Source organism: Physeter macrocephalus, chromosome 18, assembly GCF_002837175.3.
Source record: "Physeter macrocephalus isolate SW-GA chromosome 18, ASM283717v5, whole genome shotgun sequence".
NCBI classification, from domain to species: domain Eukaryota; kingdom Metazoa; phylum Chordata; class Mammalia; order Artiodactyla; family Physeteridae; genus Physeter; species Physeter macrocephalus.
Genome location: NC_041231.1, coordinates 84,735,240 through 84,759,103, shown reverse-complemented (window position 1 = coordinate 84,759,103; position 23,864 = coordinate 84,735,240). Strand labels below are relative to the sequence as shown.

At 53.9% G+C, this 23,864-nt stretch overlaps 1 protein-coding gene across 1 annotated transcript in view; it reads right to left on the bottom strand.

Moving 5' to 3' along the window:
* Positions 1-17,890, bottom strand: part of TNXB (tenascin XB) — a 76,722-nt gene extending 58,832 nt beyond the window's left edge. The window contains exons 1-6 of the mRNA XM_055079501.1: positions 17,666-17,890; positions 8,881-9,291; positions 6,763-8,502; positions 6,196-6,311; positions 1,166-1,322; positions 719-982 (exon numbers count right to left, since the gene is read on the bottom strand). Coding sequence (XP_054935476.1) covers positions 719-982; positions 1,166-1,322; positions 6,196-6,311; positions 6,763-8,502; positions 8,881-9,283 — 2,680 coding nt within the window. The 5' untranslated portion in view covers positions 9,284-9,291; positions 17,666-17,890. The remainder of the gene's footprint in view (positions 1-718; positions 983-1,165; positions 1,323-6,195; positions 6,312-6,762; positions 8,503-8,880; positions 9,292-17,665) is intronic.
* Between the last annotated feature and the right edge of the window lie 5,974 nt (positions 17,891-23,864).

Here is a 23,864-nt window from a genome sequence, read left to right as displayed (position 1 = left end):
GTCCCTCCCACCGGAGCCAGAGGCCTCTTCCTGTTCCCCAGCCCCACCTGGAAAGAGAATCGAGAGAAAGGAGTTAGTGTCCCAGGACTCCCTCACCCCTTGCCCTCCAAGCCCGCCACTGTTGGTGCCCTAGAGAGAAGAAACCGGCGGGTGGGGCCCTGTGTCTGACGGAGAGAAAGGGGCGTGGGAGGAGAGACTGTGAGCTACAGCGAGGTGGGCGTCCCTCTGTCACAGGAAAAGAAAAGAAAGATCCAGGCATCTGTTAAGAGACCTTGAGGGTTAGTGGAAATTTACTGCTGAGACCTAAATCCCCCAATCCCCAATCCTAAAGTCAACAGGAGTGCTGATCTCTAATCTGCCTAATTCCAATCTCTCCAAGATCTGACCACTGACTGAGCTCAAGGGCTGTCCCTGTGTCCAAGTTTGGATCAGAACCTCCCCCATCTGGGTGGGTCGGACAGCACCTCCTATTTACTGCTTCTCTCCATGAGGCAGCTCCTCCCAAACTCCAGCCCACAGCCTTCCTACAGTACTCCAAGCACCTGAGAACTCCATCTCCGCAGAGCCCTTGGTGCACAGCAAGGCCCCCCAGCACGTGCTTTGGGACTGCCACACACCCTGTCAAGTGCGTTCAGAGCAGCCTGGGAGCCGGACATGTGGACTCCCTAGGAAGTGGCTCCTATGCGCGGAAACTTCCCTAACCCTTGGCCAGCCATACCTGTGTTGGCCCTGACAGAAGCCGGGTAGCTTACTGCCCGGCCCCGCTCGGCAGTGACGGTCACCACGTATTCTACGCCTGGCATCAGGCCGGTCAGCAGCGTCCCATCTGCCTCAGAGGGCACTTCCAGCCGCACCCTCTGGTTGCCGGCACTGACGTAGGACACCACGAACTGGTCCACCTCAGCCTGGGGGCGCAGCCAGTTGAGCTCCAGCGTGGTTGGTGTCACAGCCACCACTCGGAGGTCCTGGGGGCCATCGATCACTAGCCAGGTCAGAGAGAGGAGGGATCAGGTGGGAGTCTGGATCTGCAGTCACCAGCTTTCCTTCTACGAGCCTTGCCCCCAGCCAATCCCTCCCCTCTGCCCTCTTGGAGGGCATATTCCCAGCCACCCCTCTCAAATCCAGATCTCCACCCAGGACCCCACCCCACAGCCCCAGCTCTCACTGGTGGTGATGGTCTTGGAGGCAGGAGGGCCCCAGCTAGTCCCTCGAAGGGCACGGACAGTGACCTGGTACTCCTGACCGGGGGCCAGTCCTCTCTGGTCATAGGCTGAGGCAGAGCTGGGCACCCGTGCTGTGAATGGGGGGCTCGGCCCCTCTGTCTGCAAGAGAGAAAGCACCAGGTGGATCAGGGCTGCCACTCTCACCCCTGCCGCTCAAGCCCCCTTATCCCTTCTTTCTCTAGTTCCCGGCAGGGTCAACATGGGACTGTGTAGAACTTGGCCCTATACAGCTGGGGAGCGTGGGTGGTATCAGCAAACACGTCTAGAACACCTACTCCATGCCACGTACTGTTCAAGGCGATTTATATATATGAACTCACTTAATCTGCTTAAGAATCTGATGAGGTAGGTCGTATTATTCGCAACGGACAGATGAGGAAACTGAGGTACAGAAGGATTAAGTGGCTTGCCCAAGGTCACCAACACCAAGGAAGTAGCAGGAATTTAAACCCAGGCAGTGTGACCTCAGAGTCCCCTCTCATGGGTACTACCTTTTTAGCCTGTTCATCAGCTGTCTGCCAGAATTCTGACACATGCCAGGACTCTTCTTCTGGCTTTCCCCCGGCAACCCTGACTCCCTGGACACGAGGAGCCTTCTCCTAAGCCCATTCCTGTCACAACAGATGAAGTAGATGAGGGATGCCACTTCAAGTCTCACTTCCTCCTTCAAGCAGCTGCCCCAGCCCGAGCCTCCCCACAGACACCCGCCCCTGTGACCCACGTCACGACATTTCCTTTCAGGTACTTTTCTTGGGTGTGACCCACGTCACGGCATTTCCTTTCAGGTACTTTTCTTGTATCCGCAGCTGGGTTGTAGGCCCCTCAAAAACAAGGCCCACCTGCTCAGAGTTCCACAAATATGTCCCCTGATGTTGTGCCTGGCATCATTTGGGCACTGGAGACATAAAAATAAAAGATATGATCCCTGTCCTCAGACAGCTCATGCCCTAGTAGCTAAATGTGTGGCCACGTCTTAAGTTTTATTAGATCCCTAACCCAAATCTCTATGTGTAGTACGTGCCTGTGAGAAAACAACCCTCCTTCAAGTATACGGGTAAAGTATTATGATTATTTGTGGTGACCCCATAGAAAATCTGCCAGCCCCTGCTCCAGGCAGGGTCTCCTGGAGTGCCAGCCACTGGGGAAACAGGAGGAAGGGACATTTGTGAGCAGCAGCATCTCGCTGGGCTGTCTATCTAGGACAGCTAATAACGACGTTCTGTTCTGTTTAGCTATGTTGGCAGTTATGGGGACACCTGCATTCAGCCAAGTAGGATTGGAAATTTCAAAAGGTACTCTCCTGAACCAAGAGAATTGTGGGGAAATTGGCATAGTAAATACCAAAGTATAAAACCAGATGAGAGTCCATGTAGAGACTTCTGGGTTGAGGATGCAGGAAAGCTTTGTCAGAGTTTTCTTGGCTGAAAAGTTTTCGTGGGCACACAGGATCCCCATCCCTCTCCTACTCACTCTGCCCTAGGATACCCCATCCTGGGATGCCCTGGACTGGTCTCAGCTCAAGACCTGTGTGCTCCTCCTCCTTCCCAGAACTTATTCTCTGTCCCCTTATTCCCCCAACCCAACACACACACACGCACAAACACACGTGCGCACACACACACACACGAATACACGCACACACACACACACGCACAAACACACACACGAATACACATGCACGCACACACACAAATACGCACGCACACACGAATACACATATACACACGCACACACGAATACACATACACACACGCACACACACGCACGCACGCACACACGAATACACACGCGCGCACACGCACGAACACACACGCACACACACGAATACACACACGCACGCACACGCGCGTGCACACACACACGCACATACACACACACACGCACACTTTGAGTGCTCCCTGATGATATCTGGTCCTTTCAGCAACAGAAGCCCATCCCCAGAGCTCTCCTTCTCCCTTCAGACCACCTACATGAACCTTTTCAACGCTCTGTAGTCCCTCCTGAGATCCATCTGGGAACAGTCCCCTGAAAAGTCCCACTGTCAGTCTAACCCACAACTCTCAGCACCATCTGTCTGGTCTGAGGCAGGCTCTCTAGCCAGATGCTAGCAGCTGGTTCTGCCCCTTGGTGAGAGTTTTGGCTGCTTCACTGATGTCCTTGGCAAGATTCTAACTCTACTCTCAATATCAACCTCATGGCCCCAGGTGGGCGACTCCATTTTGGCTGGTCCCTGGAGCTTACCTCATCCTCACCCTGCTTTTCAGACCAGACCAAACAAACTTTTCTCAGGCTGCAAGGGCCTGTGTCCCAGTGAAAACGTGGCATAGCCCCAGTTTCCAGACTGCAGAATGCACCCAGACAGGGAATACTTGAACGTCTTTCTGTTCGGGGGTTCGCCTCCCTCAGTTTCTTCATGCTTTCTCTCACATTCATAGAAGACCTTGCCTTTTGCAAAATAGCAACATTTCTTAAGTTAGTGGTCCTTGGGCTTGGGGTGCATCAGAATCACCTGGAGGGCTTGTTACAACACAGGTTACTGGGCTCTGCACCCTAGAGCTTCTGATTCAGTAGATCTGGGGGTGGAGTCTGACAATTAGCATGTCTAGTGCTCCAGGTGATGCTAATGCTGTAGGTCCAGGGAACACACTTTGAGAACCACTGAGTCAGAAGAACAATGCCACATATGCAGGGAAAGGAGGAATGTTCCTCTTCTGTGTTCTGAAAATCATTCCAAAAACTAGGTGTGTCCCTTAGCCAGGGATAGTAGAGTTTGGGCTTTGAGAGAGAAGTGGTTCTAGAAAAGGGGAGGGGATAAGGTAGAGAGAGGCTTCTAGGGAGATGGCAGTGGCCAGAGGACAGCCAGCTACTGAATGTACTCTGTGCCAACAGAAATGGATGGAGAGTGCTGGCCAAGGCAAGAGGCACAATCCTAGGGGCCAGCCACAAAAAGCATAGAAAGCATAGTCAGAGGGCCAGTAGCACAGGTTGATGTGGAGTCCAATGGAGGAGTCTGGGGGCCAATCTTATGGGAGCATTTTCCACACCCAGGCTCAGAGAGAACCCAGAATGTGACAGAGGCCCGTACCCAGAGCAAAGCAGATGAGCTAAGAGCATGGCCAAGCTGGACCCAGGCCAGCTCAACACCAGCCCGGCCCCACGGAGAGGGAGAAAGCCTAGGGCTGCAGCGGGGAGGCTGCACCCCCTGAGAACACCAAGGATAAGTTCATATTTACTAAGAGCAGGAGATGACGCTACCCTATAAGCTCCTTCTACCTCAAGTGTTTATTTTACTTCTTCTTTCCTTGAAGTTCCTTAGGAAAGTTCTGTTTAAAAGTCCTACCCTCTCGAGATGAAAACTATGTAAATAATATACACACAGAAGAGAGTGGGAGAAACACTTTACAATGTTAACAGTGCTTGTCTTAGTGTGAAACAGCCAAGAATTATTTGTTTTTTTCTCTAGTTGCCAAATTCTTGTCTTGTGATTACATTATTTTTATAACTGAAAATAATTTTTTTTTAAACAGAAGAAAAATCCAAGCTCTCTTGGTTGTGCAGCAAAGTAGGGATTTCTGCCTCTGCTCCTACCAGGGGGTAAGGAGAGACAGAACATGGCAGGGGTCTGGGCTTGAGGGGATAATAAGAAGACTTAGAATGACTAGGCCAGTTGGGGTGGGGGTGACAGCCAGCACCTCTGAGCTGTCCCTTCTGTCCTAGAGGCTTCCTAGGTTTAGGCCCTGGGACTTATTTATTTTTCCAGAGTCCTGACTGGGTAGAGATGAGAATGACATGGCCTACCCACCAATGGCATTTGTGGAATGATGCAGGAAAACATTTGGACAGTAGAAATGTCAGATGATTTGAAACTAGGAGACCAAACGCATCATAAAAGCCCAATGTGCATAAAAGGAAATCTCTAATGAGAGGCCACAGTCTTTGTCCTTAGGGTACCCCCAAATATTTTAAGAGTGAGTTGGAAAGAGACAGAGAAAGGAGGCTTTGCAATGCACCGATGACACGGAGGTAGGGGAACCAGCTCACGGACTCAAAGTATTGCAACAGCCTGGACAGGTTGGCCCAAAGCAAAAATGGTAACACTGAAGACAGCTAAATGCAAAGGCCTATATTTAGGCTTAAAAAAAGAGTATGTATTTGAATGTCTTCTTTTTTCATTCCTTCTTTTCTTCCTTCCTTCTTTCCTCTTTCCTTGTTTATATTTACTAAAGTTTCTACACTGAGCCTATAAGACTTTTATCATTAAAAGTTACTTAAAAAATCAAATGTGATCAAAATAACTGACAGTTTGTCAGTTATGAACTGACCACAAGTTCATATATGTCAACTCTGAGAAAAGTGCCAGGGTAGCCAGAGTTAGCCGGGGGAACCACTGGGCTCCTCATTGCTCCCACGTTTTGATGGTGGGGGGGCACATGCAAAAAGCAGGAGGCATTAGAGGAGGAAAACTAAAAAGTGAAGGATTCAGAGAACAAAGCATTAAGGAAAAGGGGAGAAGAAACCAGTGGGTTTGGCCTGGAGGGAATGAAGGGTGACGTGATGGCTGATGTCTCCAAATACTTGAAAGCCTATGGTGTAAGACACAGGGAAAGCAAAAAGCACGTTCTGACGGCTGGCGAAGGCCCAGCTAGGGCCAATGGATGGATGTTAGAATGGGGCAGATTTGGATCCAGCAATAACAAAAAGAACTGACTACAGCGATGAACAAAAATGGAGTCGGCAGCCTCAGAAAGTCTGAGCTCAAGGTCACCAGAGGTGTTCCAGCAGCAGTGGGCCAATGCTGCAAAGGCTTCTGCACCGGGTGTGGGGCAGATGAGCAGGCCTTTAGAACAGCTTCGGGAATCAGCCAGCTGGATGCAACCGCTGGTTGCCTGGGACTCCTGCTTGAGGTGAGCAGGAGGGACCCCCCTCCCCGCAGTCCTGCCCACTCAGCCCCCTCTTGGAGCTCGGCTCTCACCGTGGGGATGAACTGAATTTCGTAGGCATCCACATTGCCAGGAGCCCGGGTCCACTCTGTCCGAACCATCGTCTCCTCCAGGAGGTGCATCCTCATGCCCTCAACGGCTGGCACCTCTGCCCAGGAGAACAGGATATGAGAAGCTGCTTAGGGCAAGGCACCCAGACCCCCACCATCACAGGCTCCTCCTACTCAGGGCCGCTCTGAGAGATCCACCCAAGCTCTGACTCCTCTCTGGGGGTGGGGCAAAGCCGGCAGCGGCCTGAACAGACCTTGGGTCTCCTCTACTGCCCCCCATCACCAGGAACACGAAATCTGCCTAAAAGCAACTAAAGGGGCCCCCAATCTGCTCATCAGAGATCTGAAGGCAGGTCTCACCTGCAGGCGTGCCCCCACGGTTCTGCAGCCCCTGGTGGACACTGGCTCCCTGGCTCCTCTGACTATGACCCTCCCCCCCTTCACTCTTCCTCCAATTCCCTGGGCTCCTAGGCCTCAGACTCAGGCTTTCCCACTGGCTCCAGTTTTCCAGTCCCTGACCCAGCACATTGCGAAAGGCTGCCCGCTCACCTTCCCCGCAGTCCTCCCCTGCATAGCCATCTTGGCAGACGCAGCTGCCCTCACGACACTCTCCCCGACCGCGGCAGTCCCCGGGGCACGTCTGGATGGCGCAGTCGGGGCCTCGGAAGCCCTCGACGCATACACACTGGCCTGCGCGGCACAGTTCCCGAGGCCCGCAGCCCCCGAGGCAGGCGCTGGCGGGAGGCTCTTCCTGCCCACAGTCCTCGCCGCTGTAGCCCGCGTGGCACACGCACACGCCCTGCACACAACGTCCACGGCCCCGGCAGTCCGCCGGGCAGCTTCGGGTGGCGCAGTAGGGGCCGGTGTAGCCGGAGTCGCACACGCAGCGCCCGTCCTCACAGCGGCCGCGCCGGTGACAGTTGGAGGGGCAGGTACGGAGGCTGCAGTCCTCGCCCGTGTAGCCCTCCCAACAGGCGCACACACCATCCTGGCACACGCCGCGCTGGCTGCAGTCGCGCGTGCACCGTCTCACGCCGCAGTCTTCACCCTCGTAGCCGTCGTCGCACACGCATCGCCCCTCCAGACACTGGCCGCGACCCTGGCAACCCCTGGGGCAGCTGCGCGCGCCGCAGTCTTCACCCTCGTAGCCCACGTCGCACAAGCACACGCCATCCTCGCAGCGGCCGCGACCGCGGCAGTCCCCGGGACACCGTCGTTTCCCGCAGTCCTCGCCTGTGAAGCCCGGGTTACACACGCAGCGGCCGTCCACGCAGCGCCCGCGACAGTCGCCAGGGCAGGCGCGCGTGCCGCAGTCCCGGCCTGTGTACCCGGGCCAACACACGCAGCGGCCGCTCTCGCAACGGCCCCGGCCGCTACAGTCCCCAGGACAGCTGCGCGCGCCGCAGTCCTCGCCGCTGTAGCCCGCGTTGCACACGCACACGCCGTTCTCGCAGCGCCCGCGGCCCCGACAGTCGCGCGGGCAAGCGCGGGCGCCGCAGTCGGGCCCCGAGTACCCAGGCCAGCACACGCAGCGGCCGTCCTCGCAGCGGCCCCTTTGGTTGCAGTCGCCCGGGCAGCTGCGCACTCCGCAATCGTCCCCGCTGTAGCCTGGGTCGCAGATGCATTCGCCTTCCTCGCAGCGCCCTCGGCCCCGACAGTCGCGGGGGCAGGTCCGCGTGCTGCAGTCCTCGCCCGCGTACCCGGGCCAGCACACGCAGCGGCCGTCCACACAGCGCCCGCCCTCGCCACAGTCCCACGGGCAGCTCCGAGAGCCGCAGTCCTCGCCAGCGTAGCCAGGGTCACAGACGCAGCGCCCGTCCTCGCAGCGCCCCTTCTGGCTGCAACCTCGGGGGCAGCTCCTCGCCCCACAGTCCTCGCCAGTGTAGCCTGGTTTGCACACGCAGCGCCCGTTCTCGCAGCGTCCCCTCTGGCTGCAGCCCCGAGGGCAGGAGCGCAGGCTGCAGTCGTCCCCGGAGAAGCCCGCGCGGCACACGCACACGCCCTGCACGCAGCGCCCGCGGCCGTGGCAGTCCCCCGGGCAGGAGGGCCAGCTACAGCTGGGGCCGGTGTAGCCAGGGAAGCACACGCAGCGACCACGGACGCAGCGACCCTGATCATTGCAGTCATCTGGGCAGGACCGGGAAGCTGAGGGGGGAGAGGAGGGGGGCGCCGCGGCATCCGTGGGGTCTGAGCAGGTGGGCCCACCCCAGCCTGGCTCGCAGGAGCAGGCGCAGCGGCTCAGGTCAAACACGCCATGGAGACTGCAGAGGCTCCGCACGTCCGTCTGGCCTGGAGTAAGAGCGGGAGGTGGGCCTCAGTCTCTCTGGGGGAGCGGCTGACCCTGTATAGTGCTCCCCTGAGTCAGCTTCTCCAGCAGAGCCAGCCTCATTTCCTAAGGCCATCTTAGTTTCCAGCTGCAACTTGTCAATATATGTGGCCTCCCAGTGCCCTAACATATGCTGGGGACGAGAGGGCTGACATCTAGTCACGTGGCTCCTCTCTCAGAGTTGTGCCCTGGGCTGCACTCACCGCCCACAAGGGGGAGGCAGGCATGCCTTTTTCTAACTCATACCGAGGTCCTTTATGGACTAGCGATGCCCACCCAACGCTAACCCACTTCTCCACCTTCCTCTTTTTCTGTGCCCCTTCCTGGGATCATCCGCTCACCTGTGCCAGCCTGGGCAGCAGCAGGACAACATCCCCCAGTGCACTGTTCCTTGAGCCCCTTCACCAGCTCCTCCAGGATCTCCAGCCGGACCCTCAGGGCCTGCACCTCTGAAGCAGGGACGGGGGGCTCAGTGCCTGGGGGACAGCCACAGCTACCTGAAGTGGGCAGGTTAATGCGGTGGGTGAACACCACTTGCTTCTCCCCTCCTTCCACGGTGTGCTCATAAAGCTGAGAAGAAGGGCCTCCCCCTCCTGGCTGTTCTGTGCGGCCTCCTGGCTGGGGAGGAGGCCGTGGGGCTGGGAGCGTCACATTGGACCGTGGAGAGAAAGGGCCTGCTCTGACTGTGCCCAGCAGCACCAGGAGGGCCAGGTTGGAGGTTAGGGAACCTTGGGCTGGCATCATTCAGGAGGCTGCAGGGAGAGAGGGCACATATGAGAGCAGCTTCACAGAGAAGGAGACAAGATGAATGCCCTCCTTCCCCAACACACACACCCATAGTCCCACCACCCACAACTAATCTACCCAGCTCACATGTTGGAAAATCCACATTCAGCCCAACCCTAACGGATACCCTCCTTGGGCAGATCTGTCTCCACCATGCTTTCTGATATCATTTGGTCACCCTGCTCCACCCCCTCCACCTACACTGGTCTTTTTTGTTTGTTCCACAGACACTACAAGATTACATTAGACTAAAGGGCCTTTGCACTATATGTTTCCTCTGTCTGGGATGTTCTTCACTGAGCTCTCGGAGGCTGTCTCCTTCTTGTTCAAATCTTAACTCACATGTCATTGACCCCCAAGGTCTTCCTTGATGCCCAGTTGGACCAGTCTTTCATCACTCTCCAGCACAGGGTCCTGCTTACGTTCTTCATGGCATTTACTGCTGCCTGAATCAACTGTTTGTGTGGCTACTTGTTTGTTATCTTTCTCCCACTGCTTGGAGAAAGCATGGGAACTCCATAAGAACAGGGACCTCATCTGTCCTGGCACTGCTGTACGCCTGTGCCTGGCACACGGGGGCTATTCAACACTTTTTTTTTTTTTTTTTTTTTTTTTTTTTGCGGTATGCGGGCCTCTCACTGCTGTGGCCTCTCCCGTTGCGGAGCACAGGCTCCAGACGCGCAGGCTCAGCGGCCATGGCTCACGGGCCCAGCCGCTCCGCGGCATGTGGGATCTTCCCGAACCGGGGCACGAACCCGTATCCCCTGCATCGGCAGGCGGACTCTAAACCACTGGGCCACCAGGGAAGCCCTATTCAACACATTTTTGTTGAATGGATCAGTGGATGAATATAAAAGACTAATCCTTCCACAAGCACCGGGATCCCAGCACCTATTGTCTTTCAGAAACCTTAAGGTGTAGATTATCCTCTCTCTCTTTTATTCAGCCCCTTACTCTCAACTAGATCCTTCCCATCAGCTTCCCATATGAGATCAAAAAGCTCCTGTTTAAAACAAAAAACAGGGCTTCCCTGGTGGCGCAGTGGTTGAGGGTCCACCTGCCGATGCAGGGGACACGGGTTCGTGCCCCAGTCCAGGAGGATCCCACATGCTGCGGGGCGGCTGGGCCCGTGAGCCATGGCCTCTGGGCCTGAGCATCCGGAGCCTGTGCTCCACAGCAGGAGAGGCCACAGCAGTGAGAGGCCCGCGTACCGCAAAAACAAAAACAAAAACAAAAAAACAAAAAACAAAAAACCCCTCTTCCTCAGGACTTACATTACCAAATATCAAAACATTACAAAGGTGCAAGGATAGAGAGAACAGAATAGGGTCCAGAAACAGACCTACACATATGTGGTCACCTGATTAATGAAAAAGGTACCACTGCAATTAAGAGGAGAATGAATTGTCTTTGTGATAAATGGTCCTGGGTCAAGTGAAGATCCATATGGGGAAAAAAATCTATCTCTACCTTATGTCCACCTACAGAAATTAATTTAAAATGAATGTATAGGGACTTCCCTGGTGGAGCAGTGGTTAAGAATCCGCCTGCCAATGCAGGGGACACGAGTTTGAGCCCTAGTCCGGAAAGATCCCACATGCTGTGGAGCAACGAAACCTGTGCGCCACAACTACTGAGCCTGCGTTCTAGAGACCGTGAGCCACAACTACTGTAGCCCACACGCCACAACTACTGAAGCCTGCGCACCTAGAGCCCGTGCTCCGCAACAAAGAGAAGCCAACGCAACGAGAAGCCCGCGCACCGCAACGAAGGGTAACCCCCACTCACCGCAACTAGACAAAGCCTGTGAGCAGCAGCGAAGACCCAATGCAGCCAAAATGAAAAAAAAAAAAAAAAAAGGATTTCTTAAAACCTAACCGCACAACTTAACCACAGAGGTCATCAAAAGACACCATGAAGAGAATAAGAAGGCAAGCTACAGAGTGGGAGAAAATAGGTGAGATATGTCAGAATATGAATATATATGTATATAAATTATATATGAAGGGGAGAGAGAGTAGGACACAGTTATTGAGAGTGAGAGAGAGGATTAAAATCTAAACTAAAGAATTCCTTCAAAACAAAGACAACAAACAAAAGGCAGGCAACCCAGTTTTTTAAAGTGGCAAAAGAAACAGGCTCTCCGGTAAAGAATATAGCCAAAGGGCCAATTAATATATGAAAAATAAACATATGTATGTGTAGAACAAAACCAGTAATCAAGGAAAGGCAAATGAAAACCGCAACAGGATGCCATTAAATATCTACCAGAATGGCTAAAATTAAAGGAACTGCTGTTGCTCGATATTGGCAAGAATGTGAGGCTACTGGAACTCACATTTATTGCAAGCAGGAGCAGATATTAGTGCAACCGGACTTCCCTGGTGGCACGGTAGTTAAGAATATGCCTGCCAATTCAGGGGACATGGGTTCAAGTCCTGATCCCACATGCTGTGGAGCAACGGAGCCTGTGCGTCACAACCACTGAGCCTGCGCTCTAGAGCCCGCGAGCCACAACTACGGAGCCCACTCGCCACAACTAGAGAAAGCCTGAGTGCAGCAATGAAGACCCAACGCAGCCAAAAATAAATAAATAAATAAATAAATAAATAAATAAATAAAATTTAAAAAAGAAAGAAATTAGTGCAACCACTTTGGAAAACCGGTAAGCAGTTTCTACTCAGGCATACAGCCTATAACTTAGCAATTCCACTTCTTGGTAAATATCCAACAGAAACGACTGTGTACATCCTCCAAAAGACATGTACAAGAATGTTCATGGGATTTTTTTCAAAGAGTAGAATGTTCATGAGATTTTTTTCATAGCCCAAACTGGAAGCACCTCAAGTGTCCATTAATAGTAGAATGGATAAATAAATTGGGGCATAGTCATAAAATGGAATACTATACAAAAACACCCTCTTGGGACTTCCCTGGTGGTACAGTGGTTAGGACTCAGCGCTTTCACTGCTGGGCCCCAGGTTCAATCCCCGGTCGAGGAAGATCTGCAAGGCGCACGGTGAGGCCAAAACCAAAACAAAACAAAGAAACAAACAAACAAAATGAAAAAACACCCTCTTGTTACATGCAACAACATGGACAAATTTCGCACACATAACGCTAGGCAAAAGAAACCATACACAAAAAAAGAACATTGTGAATGATGCTATTTATATGAGGTTCAAAAACAGGCAGAGCTAATACAAGATACAATAGAATTACTAGAAATATTTTGTACCTGGAACTGGGTGGTAGTTAAACATACGTATACATAATCAAAAATTAATTGAGCTATACACTTAAGATATGTGCATTTCACTATATGCACAAAAATATACTTAATACACAAAATATACAAAAATATACTTAAAAATATTTTTCCCCAATCTCACACTCCCTCCAACCACCACATATTTTTCTTCTCTGCTTCATGGCCATAGTTGTCAAAAGATTTATCTGTACTCGCTATTTCTATTTCCCCATATCCCATGCATGCCTCAATCTGTTCCCACCTGACTTCCCGATCTCCTTTCAACCCAAAGCTTGCCAAATAGCCCTCCCAAAGGTCTCCCAGTGATCTCGGTGTCACAAAATCTAAAAGACGTTTGTCTTCACCTTACTTGATCTCTCTCAAAATCACTGGATACTGTTGACCACATCCTCCATTTTAGAGCATTCTGTATCTGTGCTGTCAATAAGGTAGACAGGAGAGATCATCGACTCTCGAACACTTGAAGTGTGGCTAGAGTGACTGAATTTTCTTTAGTATTTTTAACAGCTCCCCAGGTGACTACAATGTGCAGCCAGAGTTGAGACCTACTGCAGTAGTCGTCCACCCAGGTACCTTCATCCAGACCCATGACTTTAATTTCCAAACTATACCCCAACATATAAACTCTCTCCTCTTAACTCCAAGCAATATATCCAACCTCCTATTTGGCATCTCCTCTTGGGCACCTCAAATTCAACATGTCTAAAACTGAACTCAACGTTCACCCTTCCTGTACTGCATCCCCTCTCAGTGTTCCCTACTGCAGCTCACGGCCCCATCAGCCATCCAGCCTCACAAGCCAGAAACCCAGCAGCCTGTTCAACACCACTGTATTTCATCATATTTACCCATATTTTATTGTAAACATCTCTTGAATCTGCTTATATCTCTCCCTCTAAGCATCACTGTAGTCCAAGCTACTATCTACCTTTTGCCTGACAACTGCAATTGCCTCCCAGCTGGTCGCTCTGCTTCCACTGTTGACCCCTTATAACCATGCGAAGGCAACTAGAATATCCCTCTCCCCCTAAAACTCTTCAGTGTCTCCCTTCTGAATACTCTTCAAACACTGAGAGACAGCCCTGCATCATTCGGCCTCTGCTGACCTCTCCCACCTCATCCTCCATAAGACTTCCCTCCCTCTCTCCACTCCAGTCTCACTGGCCTTAAGTCCCCCACACTCTTCCCAGCCCCAGACCTTTGTATCTATGGTTTCCTCTATGTGGAATGCTCTTCCCTTTTTTCTTGGCTTCCTCATCCTTCAGGTCTCAACCCCACATCACTTCCTCAGGAAACCTTTCCTGCCCAGGTCAGGTTCCCCCTATCACGTGACGTCACAGCATTGTGTAACTCCCGTTTGTAGCATTTATGACAATTTATAATCATATATTTATTTGCGGGATTATTTTCTTACTTTCTTGCCCACACTCAGTCTTGCCTGCTAGACTGTAAGGTCCATGGGGGCAGGCATAGCACCTGCTTCTTTTCTTGGCTGCTATATCCTTGCATCTGGCACACAGTAAGTGCTCGATAAATACTTATGGACTATATAAATATTTAGTCAATTTACATAGCTCAACTTAAGCCCAGGACTAGCATCAGGACTGGAACCAAGGACAGGACCAAGGTCAGGGCTAGGACCACGGACAGTGTCTGGGGCTGAAAGCTGGTTAGAAAGAGCAGCTGGGGCAGATGCTGACCAGGGAGCAGGCCAGGTGTGGATCCTGGCAGGGCTGCGTGGTACTAGCACTGTGGAAAACCATTTGGCACAATCTACCAACTCTACTAGAGCGATATGCCAACCCTACGACCTGGCACTTCCACTCCGAGGAATATACCCACCACAGCAGTACTACTCATAATAGCCTCAAACTGGGAACTACCCGAATGTCTCACATTGGTAGAATGGATTAAATAAAGTGTGGTGTGTTCCCACAGTGGAATAAAATAAAGCAACGAGAACAAACTACAACTACATGCAATAACATGGATGGGTCTCACTAGCATGGGGTGGAGCAAAGAAGTCAGACACAAAAGAGAATGTGCGGAAACATTCTATTTATGTGAGGTTTGAGTCTAGACAACGTTAATCTACCAACTACAACGCTGGTAGGGTTCCGAGTCAGAAGGGTGGCACTCTCGGGGGAGTAGTGACCAGAAGGGGCGTGGTGGGGAAATTCTGGGGCGCTAAGAACATCCTGTTTCTCGATCTCAGTGCTGGTTACCAAGTTGTGTTTGTTTGTGGAATCCACTGAGGCAAGGATTGGGGGGCACAGGGAGACAAGGGTTAGAGAGCAAAGGTAGTGGGGCACTCGGGGTGAACCAGGAGAGGGGGCTGTGGGAACAGAGGAGTGTGCAGGGGGCAGGTTCAGGCGAAGGGTTAAGGAGAGGTGTTAGCAGGTGCCCAGTTCTTCCAGACCAGAGAGGCTGGAGTGGGAAGGAGCGCAGGGGGAGTGGCGGGAAAATGCTGACTGGTGAGGAGGGAAGGGACTGTGTGACGGGCACCTCCTTGCAACACGCGCACATTTCTTGGCTTCCTACACTTAAAATTCTCCTCTGAGTCTGAGAAAAAGGAGTTTTCGGGGCTACCAGCCATCGTACCCCGCCACCACCCCACGAGAGATGGAAGGGAGCTGGACTAAGGGACAGAGAGTTTCGACACTGAGAGGCTCCCTGCCCGACAAAGCCTGGGCAGAGAGACCTGGCAGGCAGAGAGCTGCCCTTCCCTCGGCCCCTCAGCCCTTCTCTCAGCTTGGAGTGTAGCCTTGGGCATGAGGTGGGCTCTGACCTACCTTCAAATCCTGTTGCCCTGTGTCTAAGGCCGGGCACGTCACCGGGTGCGTGCACACACAAATACACGTACACAGACAAATGTACTCATGTGCGCTCCTCCACAGATACAAATATGAACACACACTTCTTGTATACGTATACTCATATTGATCCAAAGAAGCCTGCATCTCTGCAGGCACACACATTGGAGCACGTGCATGGGCACACACGCATCATCTTCTCTTCACATTTCCTCCACACCTAGTCATTGGGTGATGCCTAAAAAAAGCTGATTTCTCATTGGCTCAGAGGGCAGCTACGTGAGTCAAAGAACTTAGCTGGAGTGAGGGGGAACCACACAGGAGGCCCTTCTCCGGTGGGGAGCAGAGGATACAGGGTGCCCCACACCCCTGGAGGCCTTTGGGAGCTGTCCAGTCCCCCCTCCCCGACAATCAAATCCTGCATCTCTCCCCACGTGGTGGGGGGAAGGGGGAGGGTCTCTGCAGCGGGAAGGAAAGAAGCAGGAAAGTAGTGAAGCTGGTCTGAGAGGAGTGGCCCCCACAGGCCACACCCCCAGAGCCTCCTTCCCAGTACCCATCTCTGGCCGGGTCTCCACCACCCCCCAGCTCCCCATTCCCAAGTCCTGGAAGAATCCGGCTCTTCTCTCAGCACTAGGAAAGCAGAAAACTTGGGTGTCCCTTGTGTTTCCCCCTCATCACCCTCCCCTACCGCTGCATCTGGGGTGCCTGTGTGCTGTGGGGAAGGAGGGAGCACGTGGCCTCATCTTCTCGGCATCCTCCCCAGAGTTGGAGGGCTGGCAGGGATGGGGGGCATCTTCCCAAGCTATGACTCAGCGTGCAGGCTATTCATGTTGTGGCCAACTTTGACACTTCGCTCATCAGGGACTGTAGGTCCCAAGAAGTGGGGAGAGGGGCTGGCTTCCGTGAGGGATGTTCCAAAAGTGGGGGATTTTGGCCCCATCCCCATGCTTTTCTCTGCTCCTCATGGTGCAAGAGGAGTGAAGGTAGAAGGATTCCAGGACTGCGAGATGAAGGAGGGAGATGAGGGCGGGCTCCAGATACTGGGTTGGAACCAGGTGGCAAGGAGATACTGGGAGAGGGGGGAGTTGGAGGATCCAGAGGCCCCTTATTCTGGGGAGCTAATGAGCCAGAGAAATGGGAAAATTAAAAGAAAGGACTTCCGGACCCCCAGTGGGAAAGAGTTTTGGGGGCAGTGAGAGATAGATGGTGGGTTCTGGTCCTGCACTGAGAGACTTGGACTAAAGGGAAAGGAAGGTTGAGGAACTGAGGTGCTGGGTCCCCAGGGGTTTGGAGGCAGGGCCAGGGAAAGAGGGGAGGGGCCGAGGGTCTGGGAAGTGGGCGGGGATTGGAAGCCGACAGACAGCAGCTGCGGTGTTTCCAGTTTCCGAGTTGCTTCCCAGTAGTTCCTCTCAGTTCCATTTCCAGTTGTTTCCAAGCCATTAAATTCTTTCCAGGCGAGATAAGGGTCCCGCCTGTCCCACCCAGGGTGTGTCATGTGTAGGGGGGAGGTTCAGACGAACAGAAGCAGAAGAGCCTGGAAGGGGGATGGAGCGAAGACGGAGCCCCTGTGCCCCTGGAGGCATCTCTCAGTCATCACTGCCCCGCTGAACCGTGAGTCATGGGTGCAAAGCTCTCTGCCAAAAACAAGTTTTAGGATTCTCTCTGCAGACTCCGTGCCCTTCCCAGACCTGAGAGTCCTGACTCTGCTTCATTTCAGCACTTCCTAAAGGCTCCAGACCCCCCAGAACTCCCTCCCGGGCCTTGCAATCCACATGCTGCCAGCTGGGGAGTCCCCATCTGGGTGCTCAAAGAAGCTCCCTCGGGCACCTTCCTGGAGATCTGGCTCAGCGGCTCCAGCCAGAGCACTTGGGGTTCCACCAGCACTTTCCTCCTGAGGTTCAGCTGGCCACCAGCTCCGCCTGGGCCCTGGCTTCTCCAGCCCCAGCAACTCCAGGGCCCAGAGCCCCGGCTCACCGACAACCACCTCCACCTTGGTGCCACGCCTGGTCCTGTCCAAACCCCAGCATCCACCCCCACCCCTCACCAACACCCACACTGACTCATCCTCCCAGACACACCCTCCACAGGGAGTCCAGTCCCCAGCACATGGTCCTATTCCGTCTGCCCCAGCGGAAAATCCCCGCTCTGGGAGGATCTCCTGGGAGGCTCTCCTGCCAACCTTCACCTGGGGTGTGGGGATAGAAGTCCCCGCCTCTCCCGGCTCTTCCTTCCTTCTCCCAGAGTGCTGTTCCTTACCTGAGTAACCAGCGACTCCGCTGTCTCTGCACCTGCTCTGTCCCCGACCTTGGGAAGGGGGTTCTCGGGGCAGGGTGGGTGGGCGCCCCTTGGCAGTCCTGGGCTCCTGGACGTCCCTTTGCTCGTTCCCTGCAGCAGGGGCTCACTGAGCCGCCACCCGACCGTCGATCTGGGCTGCGACAGTGAGAAGGAGGGAGTCTGCAGCGAGCAGGGGGAGGAGAAGGGGAGGACCAGCATGAGGTCAGGGAGGGGAGCGGAGATAGGGCAGGTCCTCCCACCCTCCCGCCCCTGCCAGGCCCTCCCAACGTCATCACATGCCACCCCTCCTCTCCTCCCGCCGTCATCCCGACCCCCCCCCGACCCCCCCCATCTGGGATCACTGGTCCCACAATACCCTCATCTCACCCCCTCCAGCCCTCGTCCAACCTCCCACATCCTCTCCTTATCCCATTTTTACCCTTCTCCTCACCCTAATTTCTGTCCAACTTGACAGCCCCATCCTCATGCAATTTCTCCACCTGTTGCCCCTGTTCTCTGACCTGTTTTCTCCTCTCTTGCAACACCCTTTCCCATGTCCAGGCCCTCTCCCTCCTCCCTCCTGCACCTCCCCACCTCTCCCCAGATGCCACATTGCTGCAGCTTGGATCTTGCCCCATCTGTCTGTTGCCCAGCACCCACTCCTTCATCCCCCAACCAATTACCTCCCGGCAGGGCAGGGAGCATAGGGGATGGGTGGCAGGAGGAAACCTCCCTCCCAAGCCTACATCTCTCTCCAGCAGTGGCCTTCTCCTTGTCCCCACCTCTGCCCCTGCCCGGCCCCACTGCTGCCACCTGCACTCTCCCCTTTTCTTGTCTTGTCCCCGTGATGGCTCTCCCCATCTGTACTGTTCAGTCAATCTCTGGTTCTCAGCTCGGGATCAATGACCCCTTTTCATTCTCTCACCTCAGCAAATTCCTAGAGAAATGAGGGATGAGGCTTGGGCACTGGCTGGACAAGGGCTTGGCTGAAGACCAGGACATAGGAGACTTGGGAAAGAAGGTGGGGTTCAGGGGAGACAAGGAAGGGAAGCCTGAAAGTTAGGAGGTTTAGGGATGGAGAAAGAGTGAAAGGCAGGCGCAGATATGGGGGCGGGGGCACAAATGGTGAGGCGACATTCTGGAAAGCAGAAGAGGGCTAATGTCTGGGTGCTGCAGGGAAGCAGGAGCAGGGGTAGGGAGAGTCATGGGCTGGAGGAAGAGGTCACTTTGATATTGGGCAGAGACAGGAAGACTGACCAGAGGCAGGGCGGCAGACACACCCACATCAGGCTGCTGGGCTGCTTCTCTGGTCTCATTTCCCCATGTCCTTTGCCACCCTGACAAGGGGCTGAAAAGGAGACTTTGGCCAGATGAGTAATATCCAGGCTGAGGGAGACCCTGCCCCAGGCTTCACACTGAGGATAAAGTTCTTGCCACCCAGCTACAATCCTCACCATCGAGGAGTAGCTTGGTCAAGTCACAGGTCATGGGTGAAAGGGACGTGCAGGAGCCTGTGTGCGCCCGATTCTGCCGCTTGTGTTGGGGCACAGGTGTCCGTACCCTGGTCAGGTCCCCAGGGTCGTGGGTGTGGTGATCCTGGGTCAGGGCACGCTGATCCAGCACCTGGCTGCGCCCTATGCCCCGTGAACTCCCAGGGGCTGAGGGCAAAGGCTCGCGTGCTCCCTCGCGTGGGTGTCCCCGTGTGTCCCTGTGTCTGGGTGTGTGTGTGGCTGGTTTTTTTTTTTACTGGCTTTGATGGGGAGGATGAAGTCAGCTTCTTGGATAGAGCTGGGCTCAGCTTCCTTCCTCTGACTTGGCCGGAAGCCCCCAGAGCCTGGAATAGGTAACAGCTTCCCTCAGATCTCCAGGCAGGGGTTGGGGGAAAGGAGATGAAAGGATGAAGGAGGGTCTGAAACAGCATTACGTGGAGAGAGCAGACTGCAGAGAACAGATATTCTCTGATATCCCCAGATTCTAGTAATTCTAATGGTCATACCCTTATTTCTTATTTTTTCTTCTTTTTGGTCCTACACCCTGTCTTTGTTTTATTTATTTTTTGTTTATTTTTATTTAAATTTTTATTTTATTTATTTTTTTTGGCCACACCACACGGCATGTGGGATCCTAGTTCCCCAACCAGGAATCGAACCCACGCCCCCTGCAGTGGGAGCATGGAGTCTTAACCACTGGACCGCCAGAGAAGTCCCTTGGTTTTATTATTTAGGAAGTATGGTCACCATAGGTATACTTGGCCCAGACAGTGGCCAGAAGACCCTGGAGAGAAAGAAGCAAGAGCTGAAAGGATGGCCCCGGGGTGTTTTGGAAGTCCACTTCTGGGGAGAGACGGGATGCCAGAGTCAGAGAAGGGGGTGGGATTCCAGACATTCACAAGCTCACAGGGCATTTGAAGAAGCCACTGGAGGCCTGACAGACATAATTCCAGGTTCTGAGATAATCATTATCTAAAATGTCATCCACACCCTGGATTTCAGGCTCTTGGAGGAGCTTATGTCTTATATATGTTTGCATTTTTATCAGAAAAGCACTGGGCCTCGCATAGAGCAGGTGCTTCATAAACGCCTGTCAAGGGCTTCCCTGGTGGCGCAGTGGTTAAGAATCCACCTGCCATTGCAGGGGACACGGGTTCGAGCCCTGGTCTGGGAAGACCCCACATGCTGCAGAACGACTAAGCCCGTGCGCCACAATTACTGAAGCCCGCGCGCCCAGAGCCCGTGCTCCGCCACAAGAGAAGCCACCGCAGTGAGAAGCTCACCCACCGCAAGGAAGAGTAGCCCCCGCTCTCCACAACTAGAGAAAGCCCGTGCGCAGCAATGAAGACCCAACGCAGCCAAAAATTTTATAACTAAAATAAATAAATAAATGCCTGTCAATACTGAGTTGTGAAATGACTGGGAGAGGAGGGTGTGGCAAGTGTCTGGCAGGGAGCCCCAGGGCAAAGGCAGGGAAGTCCAGTGGTCAGAGCCGGCTTGCCTTCACTGAGGTGTCCCAGGCGATGGGCAGAAAGAAAGGCTGGGGTCTTATCAAGAGCTGTCTGCATGCTCTGGCTAGTCTCTGAATCCTCAGTCCAGGTGTCTTCAGCTCTGGGCCTCCATCCTTGAATGAAGCTCCAAGTTCCTGTCCTACCCTCAGGAGGATAAGGGATAAAAGGTACAGCAAGGAAGGAAAGGGAAAGCCAAGGAAGACACAGAAGAGTAAGGGCAACTGAGGGCAAGGGCCTGAAGGATAGAGAGAGGGAGCAAAGAGAGGCCAGGGGCTGCGATCCAAGGAAGCAGTCCCAGACAGGGGAAGATAGAAAACAGTTGTACTGGGCTTCCGTTTACAAAGCCCTTCCTACACCGCAGCACTTTATTAATCCCACTCTGTGCTGAGGAAACAGAGGCTCTTAGACATTAAGGGACTTGTCCTGGGGACTTTACTAGTGGTGGTGAAGGTGGGCCTCAGCCCAGGTCTTCTGATTTCAAAGCCTGTATTCTCCCCCTCCCACAAGAACAGCCCCAGAGAGACTGAAGACTTACGGAAGAAATAAATGAAGGGGCTTACGGTGGACTTGCTTGAGAAGAAAGGGTGGGTGATGTGGATTTTTGAAACTTCTTTCCGCATCCAGTTATTATGTAGATTCAGAAGAAATTGCCAAGTATAAGTCAGGGGGCGGGCAACGCTCCACTATTGAGATCTGGGGGGAGGGAGGTGGTGAGGAAGGGGAATGTGGAGAGAAAAGATTGAGCCTGAGATGAAAGATGGGAGAGAACTAAGAGGTTGGGGCTGAAAAGGGGGCAAGAGAGCCACAGGAGGAAGGGTTTGGACCCTTAAAACTTCCTTTGCCTGGAGACATGGGTGTAGGGAAAAGGGAGGGGGGAGGACATTTCTATCTCATGACAAAAGAAAATCACACAGTTATTTTGTTCTCTGCTCTGGGGCGGGTGGGCGCCCATATTTACCAGAGGGACCGAGGTCGCTGTAGCAACCACACATCTGGGCCCCGGAATCCAGATGTGCTATATCCAGAAGCCATAGCAGAACGATGAGGCAAACGTGTGAGGCTCTCCAGTGCTGGCCCCACAGCTGGGAAGAGGACAGAGGACTGGAGTGGGGAGGTGAAGGGAGAAGGGGGAGCAGAAGGAGGAGGAGAGGGCTGAGGCGGGGGAGAAGAGAGGAAGTCATGGAAGGGGACAGGGAACGTGGACCAAGGAGTGGAAAGGGCCATGGAAACGGGGTGGCGCACACAGGGTTAGCAGCAGGAGGAGATGAGAAGACCCAGAAAAACGAAAGGGAGCAGACAGTGAAGCAGAGGGGGAGGAAGGGAAAAATACAAAAACCGGGAGAAACAAACAGGTGAACAAAGAATAAAGGGTCTGAAAGAGAAGGTGATGACTCGTGGTGGGTAGAGGGCAAAGAAAGGCAGGAATGGAGTCTAGAGAAAAAGAAGAGGGAGAGACAGTGGGTCAGGGGTGATAAGAGGAACGAAGGGCAGACTCTGAGGAAGGAAAGCAGCAGAACTGAAAGATAAAGAGGGTCTGAGCCAGAAGGGGGCCAACAGGAGGTGCAGGAGTGACAAATGGCCAGCATGCTGCGGTGGCCTTCGATGGGGCTGCAGCTGGAGATCCACGTGGGCCTGGAGGGCGGCAGACTGACCTGCCTTCCCCCTCCACAGCACACCCACTCTCCACACCTCTCTTGATCCTTCCCACCACCCACGCCCTTGGCCAAGAGAGTCTGACTCCCGGTTCACACCACAGTGCCAGCTGCCCCTTGCCACTAAGCCAGAGGAGCTGTATGCCCCACCCCAGAGCCCCCAGTCTGAGATGCCAGTACTTCAAGCACTTTCCTGAGCTGGGGTCAGGAAAGAGAAAAAGCGATGGGACAATGAAACAGTGATGGACCCAGATGGGAGAAAAGCGGAACTGAGGAGAAAAGGACAATGTAAATGGGGGGAGAAAGAAGCAGGGGAGGAGAGAAAGGTGTGTCCACTAAGGACCAGGCACCCTGCACATCATCTTTCCTCCCCATACCAACCCTGAGAAGTAGGTAGGAGTACCCCATTTCACAGATGAGGAAACTAAGGCTCAGAGTGTTTGTCACCTACCAAGGACACCCACTAACAAAAGGCAAAGCAGGGACTCCCAACTCAGGTGCTCTGCCTCCAAAATCCCTGTTCTCCTTGCACTCACTGCCTGGATAAGGCTGGAAACGGCTCGAGGGACCTTGGGACAGGAAGTGCTGGCGGAGGAGCCAGGGCTGCCCTCTGGAGGGAGGAGGGGCCTAGTTCCTGGGGGCCCTAGGTTCCAGGTTGCCATAGTTACTTGGTCTGTTTTCACCCCAAACACAGTAATGGGGAAGCGGGGGAGCCTGGCTGAACACGTGAGGTTCTTCCCGCTCTCAGCCCTCGGCTTGTGGCCCGGGCAGCCCCTGTCCAGCCACCTGGGCGTTGAGCCCAGGCCTAGCCCACACCCTCCCGCTGACCCAGGACACTCCTGCAGGGCCAGGCCCGTGGTGCTGCTGGACAGGAGCTGCTGATGGGGATCCCCCCCAGGCCGAGTGAGACTCTCGGCTCCTCACCCGTCGCCCTGTTCCCCTTCCTCCTAATTAGAAAACCCAGCCTTTCCCGCTGGCCCCGTGCTCCTCCTTTTCTTTCAACTGGACTCTCAAGTTTCAGTTTCCTCCAGTTTAGGGCTAAGGAGGTGCTCCTCAACGTGCCCCTTCCCTCCAAACGCTGCCCCCTTCTCCCCTGTGGCTCCTCCTTTCTGGGCTCACAGCCCCTGGCCCCAGCTCCACTGTTAGTCCAAGCTGCTAGTCTTGGAAAGCAAGATGGGGGAGAACCTGCAAGAACGCAGAGGACCCAGGGAGGACGCTCACCCTCGAGGGCATGGGGGCCCCTGTCCTTCCTGTTTACTCAGACACATTCCGGGATCTGCATCCTCCAGCCTGTCACGCCATGGGACAGCCCTCCCCCACTCCCCCGCTAGACACCAGACACACCCGCGTTGCAGGGGTGGGGATAAGGGGATGATGTGAGCTCTGCGAGATCGACTGCACACCCACCCCACCCCAGAGCCAGCCATGTCTTCAGTACTTGATTCTCTGAACACTGGCCCTACGCAAGTCACTTTCCCCCAAATTCCCCGCCGTCATGAGCCAGTTAGGCAGGCACCATTCCTTCGAC